The 22,418-nt window shown below is 31.2% G+C and overlaps 1 protein-coding gene across 1 annotated transcript; it reads left to right on the top strand.

The window, feature by feature from the left end:
* The first annotated feature begins 18,950 nt into the window (after window positions 1-18,950).
* LOC120084484 (transcription factor IIIB 60 kDa subunit-like) lies at window positions 18,951-22,346 on the top strand. Its single transcript, XM_039040276.1, has 7 exons — window positions 18,951-19,108; window positions 19,804-19,911; window positions 20,005-20,085; window positions 20,224-20,292; window positions 20,436-20,516; window positions 20,907-20,960; window positions 21,147-22,346. The coding sequence occupies exons 2-7, from the start codon at window positions 19,804-19,806 to the stop codon at window positions 21,375-21,377; spliced, it is 624 nt and encodes a 207-aa protein (XP_038896204.1). The 5' UTR covers window positions 18,951-19,108; the 3' UTR covers window positions 21,378-22,346.
* Window positions 22,347-22,418: the final 72 nt, after the last annotated feature.

Below are 22,418 nucleotides of genomic sequence, written 5' to 3'. Positions count from 1 at the left end.
ATCAAAAAGGGAAAAGGAATTTGAATCTTTAATTTTAAAAGAATTAGTATATTTCGATTATTATTGACTTATGTTCGTTTTTTACGATAAGAATTTGAGCACGGTATAAAAAATGGTTGACTTAATTGTTTATTGAAAATAATATAAGCGGACCCATTAAGGAAAGAAACGAAAAGAAAAACTATGAGTTCCTTCTTGCAAATGCAAAATTTGACTATATTCAATATATGTGACTTTTTTTTGTTAATATTATAATATAATGTGACTTAATAAGTTAGAAGTACGGAAATAAAATTAAAATAAACATATATTTGTAGTAATATAATGGAATTCAAACCTAAAGAATTTTTTTTTTTAAAAAAAAAAAAAAGATTCTAATTACACGTCCGCACTATGGTTTTAGACTTTTTATGAATCGATATTTTCTGTTGAGGGGAGGATTCAATATTAATATTAAAACATAATTGATTTTTGGATGGTTTTCAATTAAAGAAAATAAACTAACTTGTTTATAAATACAACAAAATGTTACTATATAGTCTATTATGGTCTATTGCTTAGTGATAGAAGTCTATCGCGATCTATCATTGATAGATATAGTAATATTTTGCCATACTTAAAAAAGATTTTTAGTAGTTTTATCATCTAAACTAATTACCATTGATTGTTTAAGTATAAAAATAATTCTTAAACATTGTTTAGAAAAATTATAAATCCAAACAACCCTTTTAGTAAAAGTATTGAAATTATTCACATATTTTAATACATAATAATTGCATAATTCAAACGCTTTATCCCTACTTCAAAAATTAGAATACTATAACGAGGAAATAAAATTTTTATATCACTATTTGCTTCCCTCCTTGAATTTACATTTAAATGATGTAGGGTTGTAGAGCTTTTAATTTCATGGCAACTGAACTGCATATATATACTCATAACGTAAGTGGAAAATTTAATATTAATAGTAATAATTGAAACAAATAATAGAGTGCACTCAATATCAATGCAGTAAATAATTAAGTTAATAATTAATCCAACATCTACTTATACGCAATTAGAGAAACGCTGATGTGCCAGCTTTCACTGCAGTGTTACGTGCAGCCACTTTAAATCAAGGTTAAAAATCAACTAGCATGGTTCACAGGTAATTAATATGTATATGTTTCACTAAGTTGGAAGTTCTAATTCTCATCTCTTTGTACTTAAAAAAATATTACTTATAACAATGGTGATGATAATAATCATAAAATATGACAAATATCAATTTTTACTCGTAAGACTTTGAGAATTATATGGATTTAAATCTTAAACTAATAATTGTATCAATTTAAACCCCAAACTTTTGGGTTTGTATCAATTTAAACCTCAAACTAATTATGGCATTAATTTAAAACTCTGAATTTTTACAGGTATATCAAGTTAGATTGAAAAAGCGAATGATTACTTGTCACTTGAAATATGGATGTTAAACGGAAAGCACTAATAAGCACTGTAACAAAAAAATACTAACAACAAGAAAACAAGTAAAGGTATATAGGATTTGGTAACCCAGTTCGGCAATAAACTACCTACGTCTAGAAGATAGTGTGCCCAGGAAAGATAATCCATTAATATTAAAAAGTTAAGCAATTACAACGTAATACTTATTTGTAATACATCAACTACTACAGTGACTCATATAAAGCTCAATTCACAAGTCATCTAGGCTTCCTCTAGATGTGAGACTCTGGCTCAATTGTACTTAGGCTCTTCGTAAGTGTGATAATATTAGTGTTGAATGCTTTGGCTTCCGACAGTGTGTGAGACTCCTCTCCACTTGATTATCTTTCTTGTATCTCAGTGAACTCCCTTCACTGACGAATCTTATGTCCTTCTTAAGATGGAGCAATCCTTCTCAAGTTGAAGTCTTAGGCTTCCCTAAGATTGAGAATCCTTTTTCTTCAATGAAGTTGCACAACAGAATAACGTGAATGATTCCACCAATGAAGTTACACAACGAAATAACGTGAGCAAAGATCAAAACACCACGTTTGCACAAATCGGTCAATAAGAAGAAAAACACTCTCCCACAATGAACAAATGCGGTACCTCAACTGAGAGTCATTATTCTCCTTTTATAACCATCATCAATTAAGGAAAGAATTTTCGAAAAAACATTTCCTTTTTGTCAGAATAAGGTTGCACCATAGAAAAGGAAAATAGCGAACAATATACATTTGATACAAATTTCTAGATGCGGAAATAACAAAATTTCGCACATAAATTCTAGATTAGAAAAGTAAAATATTATGCAGGAATTAATCACGTCTGAGGCAGATCTTAAGACTAGAGATGTCCATGGGGCAGGGCGGAGTCGGGATGCCATTCCCCATCCCCATTTTTTCCCGTTACTTTTTTTTTAAAAAAAAAATTAATTAATTTAAATCACTAATATGAGAAAATTATAATTAAATAATTAACTTTATCAATTAATTAGTTATTATGGTTAATTTTACATGACAATTTGAATTTAAAGATAAATACTCAAATTTTGGCCTAAAAAAGCTAATTAAATTTTTTAGTAGAAAAAATTAAATATAAATCAAATTATTCACATATATAATGTAAATTTAAATATTCAATTTAAAAATATTCAGTATCTTTCGCAATAAATAATCAAATTTTCTTAAGACAGAATCATATTAATAGAGAGATATCATTAAAAGAAAGTAGTCTTAACAAAATCAAAATAAAGTATCAACATAAATATCAACACAAAGTAGAATAAAATACTGTCACCAACATCCCATAACCACCAACAGCAAAATCATAGTTTTTCTCCCCATTTTTGTTAGAAAAAAAAGTCAGTGAGAGGAAGACATCGAACCAGACTGAACTAATTTTACACACATCATTTGTGACATCTCATCAATAGTTGCTTTGCGCTAAGTCTCTAAAGCTGGACATCAATATCTTTAGATTTATTTGATAGGAGATGCAAAATACAACTGCTAAATAGAGATTCAATCAGAGTCTGACTTAGGCCATCAAAATTGGATGTAGAAGGAGTAGCAAGGTCAGGGACATGATAGTTTTGCAATAGTTCAGGATTGATAGCAGGAGCAAGACCAGCAAGTTCTTCCGCTATAATCAGGTCTGGTTTTCGAGCAATCAAAATTTCATAAATTAATCGATGATAGCAGATAGGCAATTTCAAGGCTTGAGATCCAATGTGGCGCTTGATCTGATTAAGTACAAAATTGCCATAATTAAATGGAGCTCCAATCCCAATCTAATAAACAAGGTGGTGAGTAAAATAAAAAGACCTGATTTGTGAAAGGAAAGACACCAATTGAATATCTTAATCTTATGTAAGACAACGTATTTGGTACTTAGTATGGCAATTAACATAAACATGTATACCATGTTGGGATTGGTGTTCTAAATCTATTTGTTTTCGTAGCTTGTAAATTTATATAAACAAATTGTTATTAGTAAAATAAACGTTATTTTGTTTGTCTAAATTTAATAAACTAAGATCCAAGGTTATTTTATGTAACTTAAACATGTATGTAGTTGACATACAGGTGGATCATGTTTAAGGAGTAACCTAAATGGTCTGTAGTATATGGATAAGATTGGGTGTCTTATCCTGATAACACTAACGGATACGACCTATTTTGTAATTGTTATAATTATTGTAAAGTGTTACAAACAATTTAATCCTCATCGTTCATGTGGAGACATGTAAGGTGGGGTATCCTATATAAAGGGTTTGTATAAGATCGGATCGCAAATTGATTAGTCTCTCTTTATAACACTATTACTTGAAGAGATTAGCATTTCAATAGGATGACCAAAGGTGACTCGACCTTAATCTTGAATGAGTTGTGAACTTCTATCTATGAGAGCAATCCTTTAGTCAGTATGGGTGAGAGTGACCAGTTTCACCGACTCAATATATCTACCATTTTGAGGATTTGTGCAAGTAGAAAGTTGGGAACATAACTATACAAGATAGGATTCGCTTCTTCCCATTATAGGGTAAGTAAATGAATTGTTCCCTCAAGGGCTCATTCCAGGTCTTGAACAATGAGTACCCTCACCCTCTATGACCAGAGAGGAGTCTAGTTTATAGTTAGACTATAACTAATTGTTCATTAGAGGAATCATTGTACTTAAGAAGTTAGATGTAACTACAAGGGTTAAATTGTAATTTGACGAAGTTGTAGTTACGAGCAATTCATGAACGGTTGACTTATTGTTAATTGGTTATATTTGTGGACACAAAAATATATCTGCAATGCAAGAGTACAGCTAGCGGTCTTTAATGGAGTGATCGACAGTTAATGAATGTTGGTTAACTAATTAATCTCGTATCATTGGAGCTTCTAATCTATAGGTCTATAAGGTCCCCTTCTAGCTCACGAAAGATAAAACAAGAGATAATTGTTTTTGGAATAATTTGAATTGTTCAAATTATATAAGAGAAATTTTATAATAATATGATTAATATAAAGTATAGTGTATACTGATACATTATAGTTAATTATGAATGTGATTTATAAATAATGGATAAAAGAATTTATATAATGTATATTGATATGTTATAGTTAATTATGAATATGATTCATAATTAATAAAAGAGATAAATATTTGAATAAAATATATATTGTTACATTATAGTTAATAATAAATATGATTTATAATATTATAAAATATATGAATATGATTGATATAAATACTATAGGTTAAAATTAATATGAATGAGATTTATATTAAAATTATAGGTTATAAAAGGGAATTGCATTTTAATGTGATTAAAATTCATATTATACAGTTAACTAACTAAGGGTTAGTTAATTAATTATATAGTATCATATATTATTATAAAAGAATATTAATAACTCCTCTTGGAAGTTATTTGGGTGGTTTTCACGTGGGAGTTAATTGACTCCCTCCCCTCTCCTTCTGCATGATTGAATTTTGTATTGAGAATATACAGTGATGGAGATGAATAGTGAAAACTCAAGAGAAAAATTCTCTCAATCTTTCTCAGTTTTCTCTGTATTCCTTTTGTAAAAAAAATTTTGGAGTCCACACATCCATCTTGTCTCTTGTCAGGAGAATAGAAAAGGCTCCAAGTAGTGGTGTCGAAGTAAACTCGATCACTGTACTGTCTTGTTCGAAGGAAGAATCTCTGTACGTCGAGTTCATGAGAAGAGATTGTGTTGTTCATGACTTAGAGAGGAAACACTGCGAAGAGGAGTCTTCAAAGGTTAAGTTCCTCGTGAACTCTTCTTCGTCTCTCAGTAGCATGCTTAAATTCACATGTTTGTTCTATTTAATTTCTCTGTATTTTATGCTTTCAAAATTTAACTACAAATGCACCGCGTTCACACGCTTCTGGGAGGAATTCAAGTCCTTCAATTAGTATCAGAGTCAATTCGTGCATTTATTTTTCAATTCTTGAAAAGAAAATCGAAGAAAAGGTGGGTGTTCTGTATTATGAATGTTGGTTTGCATAATTGGATAATTTCAAATATTGGTACTGAGTTCACTACTTTAAAGTTGTTTCAAGTTGTAAGGGCTCATTGTTTTCGGCATTTATTTCTTGTATAGAGTTTGTAAGTCCATGTCGGTCGTGGAACAATTGTTAGTGAAAAGATCGGTGTAAATCGGAGCAAGAACAAACTCAGAACAAAGCAGAAGCATGCATTCTATGCTAGAACGTAAAGGGACAGCGTTACAACATTGCCCTTTACGCTGTAACACAGAAGGCCAACATTGCAACACTGAGGCAATTTCCAGACCAGCATTGCAACACTCCAGGCGAGCCTTACGATGGAACTCTTATTCAAGAGTACTTATGAGCGGAAGCGGATCATTCCAATTTATTGTGATAGAATTTCCACATATACATTCAAACATACAGATATGCATCGTAAAGCTAAATTATTGGCATGCTTAAAGGATCAACAAATAAAGCTAAATTACTACCATGCTTAAAGGATCAATAAATAAGAGACCGAGAGATTGTACCAGTTGAAGACTTTTCTTCACAGCAAATTTCTCTTTCGCTGGAACGGCAAACAATCGTTCAGCAATACCCAATCATCTACCAAAAATAGTCACCACACGAACAGAAGGAAACGGGGATGACACCACCACTCGGAGCCCTCAGTATTCTCGGAGTGAGAATCCAAAGAGTGGGCTTTGTTCGGATTTGGTAGAAGGAATGAGGTAAAGAGATCGATCAAGCAAGTGGGAGAAAGACTTGTCTATCGTATAGATAAAATGCTTGATTGTTTAGGTGAAGTATACGATCGTGTAGGAAAAGGTAAGCGATCGTCTAAACAATCGTGTAGGAAAAGCTAAACGATCGTACGATCGTTTAGTAAAAGATAAGTGATTGTTTAGTATAAGGCGCCCGCGGGTGGATCATTTAGCACTATCGTATAGGCTTTGATTTTACTAATTCATGACACACATAAACTCTATCTCATCCAATGCTTAACACACAATGAGCTATTTAAGCGTCTTAAAGCGATTCTTCATCTTACTCATCCGTTATGAAAACAGAAGAGACACTGGCCAACTATCCCATAACTGTCCAATTAATAAATAATAAATATAATCACATTACATTCATAACCTATGGTTTAATATCATATATTAACCATAGTATTCCACTAAATATAAATCATATTTATATCCATTTTCCTTCAAATTAATGTATCTTCAAATTTTTGTGATTTTAATTAATTAAACTAATATAATATGATTATATTGGTCTAATTAATTTGGTCAAATGTTACTATTTATTTAATTTTACATGTGATGTATGATTAAATTTTTATATGTCGCACAATGTATGTCATATAGTTTTAAAAATCCCACGTTAGGATAAACATTATCATGCATCATATTTAATATAAATGTTATATTATATAGTTGCATGATATTATAAGCATGCTCATGCATCATAATAAATATAAATGTTATATTATATGATAGCATGTATCATTAAGCATATTCATGCATCATACTATAGTATAAATGTTATATTATATAATTGAATGATGGATATGTTTCATCTTCATTAGTAAAAAATATAAGTGTTATATTATATGATAAAAAATAAATTATATTGAGGATGACATTACTTAGTAAATATAAATGTTATATTTAAATAATGTCATTAGATGCATGATTATAGGTTTTAATATTTAATTGTTTTATAAATGTTATAAGTTTAATGAATTAGATTAAAATCTATAATCAAAAGTTGCATACAAACATAGGTCTTGATTAATTTTAAATGGTTTAATATTAATTAACTTAAACTTATGTTAAAGATATTTATAATATGATTAGAAATAAGTTAATCTTTTATTTTTCTTTTAATAGGATTAATTTGAATAATAAAAGATCAAATTTATAAAATAATTGTCTATAAGGAACCTTTGTCTAAGGAAGGTTCTGTTTAATGTTGGAGTATTTAAGCTGACGGAAATAGAACACCTCTACTTGGGAACCGACCTGGAAGGTGAATTAGACAAATATTTTATAAACATTCAATACATGCTTAAATTTATTAAAGAGTTTAATAAATTGTAATCATATATTGTTAAACTATCCAATATAAGAGTTATATTGGGCCAATTTAGATAAATTGATTAGTCAGATTTACCTAAGTAATAAATCATAGGTGTTAAAATACTTAGTGGAAGAAAAAAAATGTATATGATATGTCGTTTTTCCACTCAAATACTTAGTGGGAGAAAAAAATGTATATGATATGTCATTTTTCCACTCATGTTCTCCTTTAAAATTCACGCTGTGAGACTCATGCTCGACCTCGAGGTGCCTTGGGAGCGTCCCCCTTTGGATGGTGCTTGCATGGGTCAATATCAAGATGAATGGAGAAAGTATTTATAGTAAGTTGGAGAAAGATGTGTGTCAACATGTCCTACGTTCTCTTTCATTAATTTGTATCTTTAGATCTATTTGCACGACCTCGAGGTGTCATGGGAGCGTCCTCTTTCGGATGGTTTGTACATTAGGTCAATATCAAGGTGAACTTCAGAAATAGATAGGATCACTTTAGTTTTGCCTAATTGATTTTTTCCTTCGATTGGCTCATTGGGGCAAAACTCTATGATCTAAAATGGATGGTCGCACTTGTAGGAAATTATTAAGCAAGTTAATAATTTCTTGACTAAATCAATGGTGAATAATTACTGTAGGAATAAGAGTTATTCTGGTGTAATAATTGGTTGAGAGTGTCTCAGTTTAGTGAATGGGTGACTGACCACCCTTCAATGGATTTTATCCTAAATCACTGAAGCATCATTGCAAAATTAGATGTAAAAAGGTTCATTAAAATTTTGTTAATCTTGATTGGATTTATAAGAGTTATGCTAAAATCTAATGTAGATCAATCAGACGAATCCTCAAAGTGGTAGGTTTAACTCGGCGATCTGGTCGCTCGCACACATGCAAATCAAAGGACTGCCCTCAAAGGCAGGAGTTCCCAACTCACTCAGAATTGAGGTCATGTTACCTATGGTCATCCTAGTGAAGTGAAGTCTCTGTCATGAACAACGTTATATAACGAGACTATAACACTTCGTGGTCTGGTCTCATATAAATTCCTTTGTATAGGATGCCCCCGTTCGCTTATCTCCACGTGAATGATCAGGATCAGACCATCTATAGCAAGTTACAACATTTGTAATTATTCTACAAAGCGAGTCGCATTCGTAGTGTTATTAGGATAAGGTTTCCCTCCTATATCCATATACTATAGACTATTTTGGTTATCACTTAAGACATGATCCACCTGTATGTCTCCACATACATGCTTAAGTTACAACGACAACCAGGGATCTTAGTTTATTGGTTTGTGATAAAGCAATTAAAACATCCAATGTTCCACAGACAATAGTTAAGAAAAATATCATATATTATTACATCACAAGCGTTTTTGCAAAATTGTGTTTACAAACTACAGGACCCAACAAGAGTTTAGAGCATCATCCTCAACAGTTTGTTGGTTGTTTTTCCAGGGTTTGTGCAGAACAATTCGTGTTGTTTGGGACTCTTGGAAAGGAATTACGGGAAGAGAAAAATTCTTCAAGGGTAAGCAATTTCTTCCCTTTCTTGTATCTCAGTGAGCTATTGAGGTTGATGCCTTAAATCTCGTGGTCTTGTAGTTTGTAATTGTATTTGTGCAAACAATTTATTTATCTAATAAAATAAGAGGTATTTTATTTGACATTTATTTGCTTAACCCAAAAACTAATAAGCTAAGATCCAAGGTTATCTGTTGTAATTTAAACATGTATATAGAGATATACAGGTAGATCATGTTTAAGTGATAACCTAAATGGTCTATAGTAGATGGATAAGGCTGAGTACCTCCTAGTGACACTACGAATACGGATCGTTTTGTAGTTGTTACAATTATTGTAAACTGCTACAAATGATCTAATCCTGATCATTCATGTGGAGGACATGTGAGTGAGAGTATTCTATACAAAGAGTTTGTATAAGATGGAACCACGAAATGAGTAGTCCCTTCTATATAACACCTTTGCTAGAAGAGTCTTACATTTCACTAGGATGACCATAGGTGACTTAACTTGAATCCTGAGTAAGTTGTGAACTCTTGCCTATGAAGGCGGTCCTTTGATCTGCATGGGTGAGAGTGGCCAGTTTTGCCGACTCAATATGCCTACCATGTTGGGGATTCCTCTGATTAGAGAGTTGAGAACACATTTACACAAGAAGAAATTTACCCCTTCTCTACTGTTAGAGTAAGTAGAGAAATTACTCCCTTAAAGGCTGATTTCGGAGCTTGAACAATATAGCGTCACACCTTTTCTGGCTCAAAAAGGGTTCTGTTATAGTTGGACTATATTAATTATTCATTAGAGGAATCAAGGTACTTAAGGAGTTAGATGTAACTACAGAGGCAAAACGATAATTTTGGCTCAACTGTACTTACGAACAATTTATGAGTCAACGCGTTGTTGATTGGTTATATCCAATGGACACAGAAATATATCTATAGTGTGAAGAGTGCAGCTATCAGTCTTTAGTAAAGTGATTGACAGTTAATGGAAGTTGATTAATTTAGTTAAAGGGTTTAGTCAATTAATTGAGTACCATTAGAACTTCAACTATAGGTCTATAAGGTCCCTCGTTAGCTCGATTGGGATTAAAGAGAATCAAATTAATTTTGGATTAATTTGAATTGTTCAAATTAATTGAAGGGAATTAATTATATAAATTATAAATTAATATAATGTATGTAATACATTATAATATAAACTTAATTATACGAGATATAATGTATGTGATACATTATAATATAAATTTTTATTTGAGAGAAATAAATATTTGAATATGATTCAAACATTAATTATATAAATAAGATTCATATAAAATCTATAGGTTAAAATTATTATGAATATGATTCATATTTATTCTATAGGTTATTTGAGAGATGAATAAACTATAAGTTAAATGTTATATGGGATATAACATATAGTATAATTATATTAAAATTGGTTTAATATAATTATATTAAAATTAGTTAGTTATATATTAAATTTTGAATTTTGAATTTCAAAATTAAAAAGAGGACTTATTTTGATAACTCCCCCCTCTCTCCTTTAATCTCTCAAAAAGAACGTGTAAGTGGTTACATAATATAATAGATCACAGAGAGATTTTCATTAAGGTACTCTTGCGTTTCTTCTCCATTTTTTGACTCTATGTGTTTTTCTCTCAAGAAAACCAAAAATTATCCCTTCTCCCAAAATTAATCCCCATTGAATCTCACAACTCTCAATCGATTCTCAACCTTGAGAATATCAAGGACTCACTTGTGATGACATTTGATTTTTGGAGCATCTCTTACTGTATTCGTGAATTCCAACGTTTAGGGGAGAAAGAAACTATTCGAATATTATATCAGAGAATATTCGCAAAGAAATCGATCTTCAAGGGTCAATCCATTGATCCCTTCTTCCTCTCCAATTTTCTATGAAAGCATGCTTAATTAGAATAAATATTATTAGCTTTTGTCTTCTGTTGATTATTGTTTAGTAAAATTAAAAACTGGGACACGATCTTTCCGCTGCAGTTATTCACATACTCCTTTCATGAACTCCCTTTGCTGATGAATCTTAGGTCCTTCTTAAGATGGAGAAATCCTTCTTGAGTATGAAGTCTTAGACTCCTCCTAAGACCGATAATCCCTTCTCTCCAACGATGCCTTAGGCTCCCCCTAAGACAAAAGTTCTTAAACGATTCGACCAATGAAGTTGCATGGCGAAATAACAATGAGCAAAAATCAAAATACCATGTTGCAAAAATCGGATAACAAGAAGAAAAACATTCTCTCACAATGAACAAATGTGACACCCTAAGTCATTATTCTCCGTTTTAAAATTGTGGTCAACTAAGGAAAGAAATTCTGGAAAAATATTTCCTTTTTGTTAGTATAAGGTTACACCATAAAAAGAGAAAATATCAAACAATATACATCTACTACAAATTTTCAAATTTAGAAATAAAAATATTTTGCATATAAATTCTAGATTAGGAAAATAAAATATTATGCAGAATTTAGTCATGTCTGAGGCAGCTGTTATGACTACGCTTGTGACAATTACAAAACCAACAATAACTTCCTTAAAAAAAAATATAGAGACAATGAGTGAATCTCTAACATAGACTTTGAAATTTCATAAGTATATCAATTTGAATCCTTCATTATGTTTTATTTGGATACACTTATGAAAGTTCAAAGTTTAAATTGATACTACTCCTAAAATTCAGAGTTCAAATTGATAAAATTATTAGTTTAGGGTTTAAGTTGATATAGCCTAAAAATTCAAAGGTATAAATTGATATTTGTCCAAACCCATCATTAAGGCATATACCATCCATCTGCGACATTCATGTTCAAAGATGATAAATAGCTATAAAATATTATTACAAAAGTTGCACTAAACTTCAACATTTTCATCATTTTCATCACTGGCATATTTTAAAGGTGGATAAGGCTATATAATATACTTTTATGCTGTTTGTCTTAAAATAAAACATCACATCACAAAATCGTTATTAATTTTTGGCCTGCATAACTTATCAAGCTGTTCTTTCTTTTCGTGTATTAATATGAGCTGACCTGCAAAAGAACTCACAATGATGACGTATCGTATCGAGTTTATTCTATTGGCCTAGTATACAAAATATTTAGTTTTCCAAGCACTTGAATGTTACATACCTTGCAAGGTGGTTAAATGAAGTTATCTATAAGTCAATTTTCGAACACTTACTTTGAATGCATGCAATGTTGGTGGTGTCAATATAGGTACAATTGTCAAAATTTCCATATTCAGAGCTAATGAGTTTGGCTCGCTCATTTCTTCTTTTGTTAAATGAGAGCGAGCTCAGCATAATTGATTCATTGATTGAGGCTCTATCTTCCCACTTTGGGACGTGTTGTCCCGAGGGTCCCTTTATAGGGATGACAATTTTCTCTGCAGGCTCAGGTTCTCGCGGGTTTTCAATCCGATCAGGATGAAAAATCCCTGGTTTGACCGGGCACGAGAGTCAAATGAGAGATTTAAATCAGGTCCCCGACCGGGAACGGGAAGGGGATCCCGCCCCCCCTCCCCCCTCCTCCCTTGAACTTTTTTAATTGTTATTTTTATATATAAAAAGATTAAAAAAATAATACTAAAACATTTTATATATACCATTTGCACCATTCGAGAAAAGCATGGAATGAATGGAATATAGATGGCATGATTGAACATCAAACTCTAAATCTAATGCATGAAATGACCTTAGCAGCCACTGCTTACAAAATACACCAAAATACAGACCACCAAATTACTCAAATGCTAATTTTCGATTTTACTGACAATTTAAAAGGATGGTGGGATAATTGTGTATCTTCAAATGACAAAACAAGAATACTAACTGTCATTAAAGTTGAACCACGTGGGTCAGGAATAAGTCAAACACAAGACACCGTTGCAATTTTAATTTACCCTATTATCAAAAGTTTTATAAGAGAACCCGTTCAATTCCAAAAACGAAGTTCTGGAATTCTTTCCAATCTTACCTATCCAAAACTTTAAGATTTCAAATGGTATAAAGATGTTTTCTTGAGCAAAGTCTACACTCGCACAGATTGCAATAATCAATTTTGAAAAGAAAGATTCCTCTCAGGATTGCCAAAATTATTTGCTGAAAAAGTACGCCAAACAATAAGACAAACTTATCACGGTACAATTCCTTTTGATAATCTAACCTACGGCAAATTAATTAACTTTATAAACAGTGAAGGTTTAGCTTTATGCACAGATCTTAAATTGAGAGCAAAAATGAAAAATGAATTTCATAAGCAAGAACTTAGATCTTTTTGTGCTCAATATGGTTATGAGAAAATACAAGCTCCCTCAGCACGAAAACAAACCAAGTGAAAATTTTACAGAAACTCTTATAGAACCCAAGGATATTTTCAAAATAACCAAAACAAACAAACTTATAAATCAAAACCAAAAAGAAGATTTAAAAATTACAAAACTACTAAAAGAAAAGAAATTACTTGTTATAAATGTAGAAAAATGGGACACATAGCTCCAAATTGTCCTATGAAAGGAAAAATTAATAGTTTAGAAATAGATGAAGATTTAAAAATTCAATTATTAAATTTATTAACACATTGAGAATCCTCCTCCTCAACAAATGACAATGAAAAATCCTCCTATGATCAAAATTTTGAAATCCAAGAAAATATTGATCATTCTGATCATGAAATATCAATATCCTCTAGTGATAATCAAATCGAGACATATACATGCAAGCAAACTATAAATGTTATTTCAAGAGACCAAGAGATTCTTTTTGAAGTCAATTGCCAAATTGAAGACCCCGAAATTAAAAGAGAATATTTTGAAAAACTTAAAAATCTTATTATAGAAGAATCTCAACAACAAAGTTTCCAACGTTACAATCTCAAAGAGATAATTTCTCGTTTCGAACCAAAAACAAAACCAGTAACTATTCCCGACCTTCAAAGAGAAATAAATACAATAAATGAAGAAATTTCTAACATTAAAAAAGAAAATTCTCAAATAAAATTCGAACTCTTATCACTTCAAACTCAACAAATAATTGATCAACATTCCAATTCTGAAAATCCTGAAAACATAGAAATTGATAACAAAGCCGATAAAATTTCATATGAATCGTTTATCAATCTTGTTAATAAAGTTCAAATACAAAAATGGTACTCTATTATTGATCTTTTCATAAATAAGGAATACCATTTAACTTCTAGGGTTTTAATTGACTCAGGAGCATATCAAAACTGTATACGAGAAGGCTTAATACCTACCAAATACTTTGAAAAAACCACATGGTGCCAATGGTCAACGATTAAAAATTTGTTACAAACTTTCAAATACACATCTCAGCAATCAAGGATATTGTTTCAAAAATACCTTCATATTAGTTGAAGAATTAGATGAAGAAATAATATTAGGAACCTCATTCCTATCTCAACTTTATCCATTCTCAATAAATGAGAAATTAATAAATTCAAAATTTTCAAATCAAAACATTGCTTTCAAATTTGTAAATCCAATATCTACTAAATTAATAAATTCTATTCAAAATTCCCCAATATTTAAAACTATTAATTCCATTAAAAGAAAGACACAACAAATACAATTTCTAAAAAAAGAAATATGTTATAAAAGAATCGAAAAACAATTAGATGTCTTATATTCAAAACCAAATTAATCACTTTAAAGAATTAATTGAAAAAGATATATGTGTTACTATTCCTAATGCCTTTTAAGAAAGAAAGCAACATATGGTTAGCCTACCATATATTAAAAAATTTCATGAATAAAAAATTCCTACAAAAGCAAAGCCTATACAAATGAATGTTGAATTATTAAAACATTGTCATAAAAAAATTCAAGAACTTCTAGAAAAGTGATTTATACGACCTAGCAAATCACCCTGGAGTTGTGTTGCTTTTTATGTAAATAATCAAGCAGAGGAGTACCTCGTCTTATAATCAATTACGAGCCCTTAAACTCTGTTCTAGAATGGATACGTTATCTCATACCAAACAAAAAAGATCTAATTAACCGAATACAACCGAATACAAATGCCTTAATCTTCTCAAAATTTGATATGAAATCTGGATTTTGGCAAATACAAATTGCTGAGAAAGATAAATATAAAACGACATTCAATGTTCCATTTTGACAATACAAATAGAATGTAATGTCATTTGGACTAAAAAATGCCCCTTCTGAATTTCAAAATATTATGAATGATATTTTCAACCCATATCAAGAATTTACTATTGTCTATATTGATGATGTTTTAATCTTTTCAAAATCCATAGAATACCATTTAAAACATTTAAAAATATTTCACAAAATAATTAAAGAAAATGGTTTAGTTGTTTTTTTTACCTAAAATAAAATTATTTCAAGAAAAAATAAGGTTCTTAGGATACGATATTTTCCAAGGAAAAATAAAACCAATTCAAAGATCAATAAAATTTGCTAACAAATTTCCAGATGAAATCATTAATAAAAATCAATTACAAAGATTCTTAGGTTGCTTAAATTATATATCAGACTTTATTCCAAATTTAAGATAAACATGTGAACCTCTATATCAAAGACTCGGAAAAAATCCCCCTCCATGGAATCATCAACATACATGCATCATTAAAACCATCAAAGATTTAGTCAAGAGTCTTCCATGTTTATCCATCATCAATCTACATGCATCACTCGTTATAGAAACAGATGCATCAGATATAGGATATAGAGGCATTCTCAAACAGTCTGTCAATGATAATGAGCAACTAGTTAGATATCATTCGGGTATCTGGCTAGGATCTCAAAAAAATTATTCAACAATAAAAAAAGAGATTTTATCAATCGTTTTATGTACCAACAAATTCTAAAGTGATTTAATCAATAAAAGTTTTTTAATACGCGTGGATTTCAAAGCAACTACGGATGTTTTATAAAAGATGTTAAAAATCTGGTTTCTCAACAAGTTTTTACCAGATGGCAAGCAATATTTTCTTGTTTTGATTTCAAAATTGAAGCTATAAAAGGAAGTGCAAACTCCCTTCTTGATTACCCTACTCGAGAATTTCTTATAGGCAATACTAAAGAAGAGAGTGAAAGAGAGAAAGAAAAGAACAAATGAATTCCATTTGCAAGAAAGAAGAAGAGCATGATCGTGACACCTCCACAAACCAAAGCCTCGTACTCTCAAGCGTTTCAATTTCTCAAAGGAGAATCATCACCGGTAATGGAGGATCGAAAAGGGAAAACTCCTCAAACAATGCCATTATCAAATAAATTTCAAATTTTGGGATCTTCCATCCCTTTAAGGTCTTCTGCCTTAACAATCAACTCTTCCTCTATCAAAATTGAGGAGTCATCCACTCCTCCAACCACTTACATCCAAGCCATTACAAACTCAAACTCTCGAAATTCATAAATTATATCCTCAAACAAAACTTTTAATTATTGATCATCTTCATCTACTTCTTACCATAATAAAACCTAGATCTTATATATTACAAAATTCATAGGTAAATCTATGCTTGAAATAATTCAAAAAAACATTTCCGTCAAATTTCCATTTTATTCCAAACCATCTACAAAAAACTCGTTTATTCTATGAATTTACTCTTGTTGATACCGACTCAATTGAAATCACCCATAATAAGAATAAAGACGACCCCAATAGAATTACCTTTTCAAAAGTTAGAATTCTTCGTGTTCTAACTCCAACAAAATGGAATCAAAGTATTTATACCAAAAAAATATTTTCTCATCAATTTACTCCACAAACTTATCATACATCGATTATCAAAATGCTTGGTATAATATGTTTTGGTTAAACAATTTTAATCATTCTTGGTTCATAATGTTGACAAAACATGTATTCCAAATTTTCCATTATGGTTTAATGATGGGTGGGATATATTTGGCCTTAATGATGTTATCCTACCATACCCAATTCTTGAAAGTTTTAAATATTTTTCAAATAACATTTTCTCAAATTCTTTTGACTTATCTACGGTTTTCAAATTACTTTTATCTAGCATGGATCTTTTGCTGGAATTATTCAGTTACAGAATCAAATGGAATCTCCCGCCTATCTCGATCATATCTCAATATATATTAAATAATCAGTTACAGAATTCAGTTACAGAATTATTCAGTTGCTTCAAAAAATGTGATGGAAAAATTGTTTTCCATCTATCCCCACGACGTGAAACCAAACCTACAAAAGAATCAACAACTTTTTACTCAAAAATCAAGACTGATGGCTGTAATGACACAAGTATCAAATGAAGAAGAGCTCAATATTATTCTTCAACAAATTTCGCCTCTATCCACTACCAGTCAAGAAGAAAATACATCCAACATTCAAGAAGAAGAGGATACAACAAATTTGCAAATTTTATGCGTCACATCCACACGCAAACTTAATCCACTAATCCAAATAAGTAGACGACAAAATCCAATTGAAGACAAAATGTTGTATGCGTGTCAAACTTTCGTTTCAATGTATTGTACAAATGTTTGGTTTTTAGACTTTAGATGTCATGTGTCCTACAATGTGTCCACCCAATATAATGCATGGTAAGCTTTCTATCTTTATAAAGGGGGCTTAGTATGAATCTAGGGACACAAGTTTTTCCTTCCGCATCTTTTTAATTTTCTCCTTGAGAGAAAATCAAGAGAACTTGTACCTTGTGTTATAAAATAAAGAAGTTCTTCATTTCTCCCAAACAATTCAAGTAAGTTCATATTTTCAATACCTACTTTATTTACATCAATTTTTCTTTATTTACATCAATCTTTCTTTACCAATTTTTATAATTTCCAATAACTAATTTAGTCTTCTTTTATTAACTTTCAATTTACACAAAGTTTTCATCATCATTTCAAACACACATATTATTTTAAACCTTTGCCTCATATAATACCAACATACTCATCATTCACCATAATTTTACATTTCATTCTACCATCATAATTTTCCATTCCATAAGAATCATCATTTCACATCGCTCTTTTCCACCTGTCAACCATGCATGCTTCTACCAACTTCATTTACTCCATATTCTTCATGCTACACATATCACGTGTCCATTTCTTCCATGCTTTCTTCAAATGGTACAAATGGTATATATATATATATATGTATGTATGTAAATTACTCAAACAGTAGCATTTTTTCTAATTTTAATTTTTTAATTAAATTTAATTTTTTTTACTGAATTTTTAATATAAATATTTTTGAGTTACTCATTTAAACAAATATATGTAATAATAATACTAACTTCTTATATAAAATATTTACAATTTTGATGTAAATACTAAAATATAATCAATTTTAAATAATAAAATAATAAAAATAAAAAGCAAAATTTTTTTCTCGGGATCCAAATCTCCGAACGAGGATTCTTCAATCCCGATCCCGAATCTCCAAAATAGGAATGGGGTGGGGAAAAATCCTGACAAGGATGGGGACTAAAAATAAATAATTTTTTTCCTCAAATTTCCGGCGACACAACATTATTTTTTTCCCTTGAACATGTGCATGAAAAATAATTTCAACATAATTATTCTAAATTATTAGAGTTTTTTTTTTTTTATTTAAAAACAGATCTAAAAAAAGGGAAATTTTAAATTTCAAACTACATTTTAAAATTATTTGTTTAAAATTTGTTAAGCCCACTAAGAAGTAATAAGAAGGGGCCGGTCCATGTATAAGGCCTTACAATACTGGGCCGGTTCTGAAATAAAGGTCGAGCCCGTTCTTCTCTCTTTTGTTTCCACAATATATATATATATATAACTTACAAATGCTTTTCTTTTAGGCGGCGACGGATCGTCGTCGAAATTCCGAATTTCTTTTCGTGTTCAATCAACAAACGGCAGAACTAGTGCATGTTTTTTCTTCTTGAAGTCTCTTTCATCGGCAGCGAGTGATTTGGTTGCGCTATGTGCATTCCGATTCGTTGATCAGCATCGTAAGTATTCAATCAATCATGCTTTTGTTCTTTAATGTTATGAATGAAATTTTGGTATGGATTGTTCTTGGATTTTTCTGTTTGTTTACTTTCTGCCTCTCGTAATTGGAAAATATTTAGGTTAAGCATCACCGTTTTTGGCTCTTTCAGTTGTCTATCTAGGTTGGCTTTAAGGTTAATCAGTGATGAAACGAAGTTTTAGAACGTTGGCTTTCAGGTGAAGGCGATTGTACTGCATTTATGCAGCCGATTTTTAGTACATGTCTCGATAACAAAGTGAAAATACAGTGGGCGTAAATGTGAAGTTAGTTATGTATTTTGTATTTATAAATTGAAATAATTATTTTCGATGAGGAGATTTTGGAAACTGATAGTTAGTATATTCTCTAAAGCTGCTACTAAAAAAACGTAGCAGTTTTATTGAATCTGAAAAATCTGCAGTCATCCTTATAATATATTTGACCGTTCAGGTCTGTTTTTCTTATTTGTTCTTGAGATGATATGTTTCTGGCTGGATTTATTGTTTCGTCTGTGCGGAAGGTAGTGTGTAACTTGATGTTGTAATGTCAAAAGGTTTTCTACTACGGCTTCCTGGTGTTAGTAGATTGTCACTATCTATTGTTTAGAAAGATATAGCATCTAGCTATTGAAACTGATTGAATTTTGATTTTGGTAAATGCTGGTATTGTTTTCAGATGAAAACTGTCGATGCATCTTTGTTCAGCATGTTCTTCAAACATAAGGATAAACCTTCTCCATCCAATGAAGAATCAGAAGACCTTGGTGATGTTCTTGACATTGAGGTACTCAACTACTAAACTGCATTAGCTTTTGATTTCTGAAATTTCTGCTAGTGTATGTATGGTGTTTTAACCAGAGTTTTTCGCGAATTATAGGTGGACTCTTACCTAAACAATAGGAAGGAGGCACATTATAAAAAGATTATTTGGGAGAAAATTAACAAAGACTATCTTCAGGTTACAGGCTTCTTACCCCTCTCAATAACCATTTGATTGCTTCTAAGAAAGTCTTCACTTATACTTACACAGGAAAAAAGGTGTTTTACGTTTCAATCATAATTTGATTTCCAAATAAATGATATGCATGATTTTCAGGACCAAACAGCTAAGAAACTAGGCCGTGATGTTGTTGGAGCTGCAGCTATGATTAAAAAATCAAAAAAGGTATTTGATTAACTACAATTCATGTTAGATCAGTAGTTTTCATGTTAGATCAGAAGTTTTAATCCTGAAAAACATTGGATAGGAATTTTGCATCTTTACATTTTATAGTATGATATATAATTTCTTATACTGTTGGAAAGCAGAGGCCAAGGGAAAAAGAAGCTCCAATAAACAACCCTGCTCAAGCCGGTACAGAAGCTTCGCGTGAAATGTTAACTAAGAAGGTATATCAGCGAGATAAACTAGTGAATAGATTCGTTGGGTGGGCATGCTATTTATCCCAATGGATCCATTCTAGTCAATTTTCGTATTAGTTTCCATTTTCCAATTCTATTAGACCAAATTCCACTCATAATTATGTCTTATTGCTCCTGTATGGAGAACATGGATGTGCTTTCATGAAAAAATTTCATTAGATACATTTTTTTTTTTAAAAAAATAATTTTCTTAAGAAACTCTATAGTGTAATTCACATGTTTGTTTCCGGGTTGTTTTGGCATGGGGAAGGGTATGAATTTTATAATTCCATGGCCTTTGTGCATGCTAAGCTAGTTTGTTTGGCCATGTTACATGTATTCACTCATTAGCTTATTTCCCACAACTATTCTCCGCAGAGGCTCAGTTCAAAATTTAACTTCGACGTGTTGGACAAACTCTTCTCTGATACAGTATGTTTATCTATCTATGTCTTCTTTGTTGTTTTGGTATTTACATGTTCTAAGGTGGCTGTAACTATATCATCAATACCTGAAAATAACCATGCCCAAAGAAAGGGTGGAAAAAAAGGAGTTTAACCTTCTTGATTATTTCAATTAGTACACATGGTTATTATAACTGCCAAATAATTTGTGCAGCCTACACCTGATTCAAGAGAAAAGCAGGGAGCCTCAAGTAGTAAAGAGAATAGTTCATCCGAGCTTGAAGTCGACCTCGAAGACAATCATACCGATACAATGTTTGAAGAGAATGTCGACATCGAAGGTGAAGATCCCACAGAAACTTATGGTAACGAGTATTATGATTTCGAAAATGAGGAAGAGTATGGCTATGGATTTGATGATTATGGTGCTGAGGAGGAATATTAGTTGATCGTTTTACACAAAAGCTTCTTAATTTTGCTCAGATCATGAGATGGATTCAAGATAACAGCCCATGAAAGAGCATTGAATTAAGGGTTTCGACATAAAATGCTTGGCTTGAACCTTTCATCTTTAAAATTAAAAATTAAAAATAAAAAAAAAATTAAAAAAAAAACTAGTTGATTTTGTTTTTCCACTAATGTCCCGTGACTATTTACAATTTAATCCTTGTTCCTACACACAAATATATATATGTGTGTGTGTGAATTTGTGATTCTCTCTCCTTTATGCAAAGGCTTAGGATTTCACGTTCATTAATGTTTCTTTTCAAAAAAAGAAAAATCATTGACTGCCCTACATCCTCTTTCTTCCTCCTCTCTCTTTTCTCCTTCCTCCCTCTTTTTTCTCCTTTTGGTGATTTAAAATCCCTTCCTTATTGTCGTTCACCCATTGGATTTGGTCGACCATCGTCGTCGTCGTTCACCAGTCCGTTGTTTGCCCATTGGATTCGACCACTGTCGCCAACCGTCCTTTGCCAGTTTGTCGCGCACTATTCATCCTCATTCATCAATCACTCGCTCGCTCGTCGTAATCGATCGTTTGCCCTTGTTCATTAATCATTTTCCATCATCATTGACTTTCGGTCGCCGATCGCGGGTCGTTGAGGTAAGTCGCTAGTCGAGTTTTCGTTGATTCTCTCATTTGTGGTTTGCTCCCCAAGATTTAGCTGTCTATATAGATCCATGGCGGCCACAGCTGAAAAAGAATAAGAGATGATGTAGAGTTATTGTATGAAGATGGAGAGATGAAGATAGACTGTATTTGTGTCGTCTATACAAATTTGTCGCACCAAGATCGAGGTGAACTTTTTTTTAAACCCTAAATATATATGTTATAAACCTCTGATGGAATATGCATTCCTTGTAACGTTGTTTATTTAATATATATTGTGATTTATGTTGAATATTAAGTCAATATGTGATTTGTATACTATACGATAACTGATAAAGAAATTCGATTAAACAATATATACTTTTCATTTATATA

The sequence above is a fragment of the Benincasa hispida genome, chromosome 9 (genome assembly GCF_009727055.1).
Source record: "Benincasa hispida cultivar B227 chromosome 9, ASM972705v1, whole genome shotgun sequence".
NCBI lineage: Eukaryota > Viridiplantae > Streptophyta > Magnoliopsida > Cucurbitales > Cucurbitaceae > Benincasa > Benincasa hispida.
This window is presented reverse-complemented; position numbering and strand designations above follow the sequence as displayed.

Excerpts from the sequence above, each read along its gene's own strand:
- LOC120084484 (XM_039040276.1), top strand. The coding sequence starts at position 19,804 with ATGAAAACTGTCGATGCATCTTTGTTCAGCATGTTCTTCAAACATAAG. Across the intron at positions 20,293-20,435 it reads TGATTAAAAAATCAAAAAAG|AGGCCAAGGGAAAAAGAAGC; the intron begins GTATTTGATTAA and ends GTTGGAAAGCAG. Across the intron at positions 20,961-21,146 it reads ACAAACTCTTCTCTGATACA|CCTACACCTGATTCAAGAGA; the intron begins GTATGTTTATCT and ends TAATTTGTGCAG.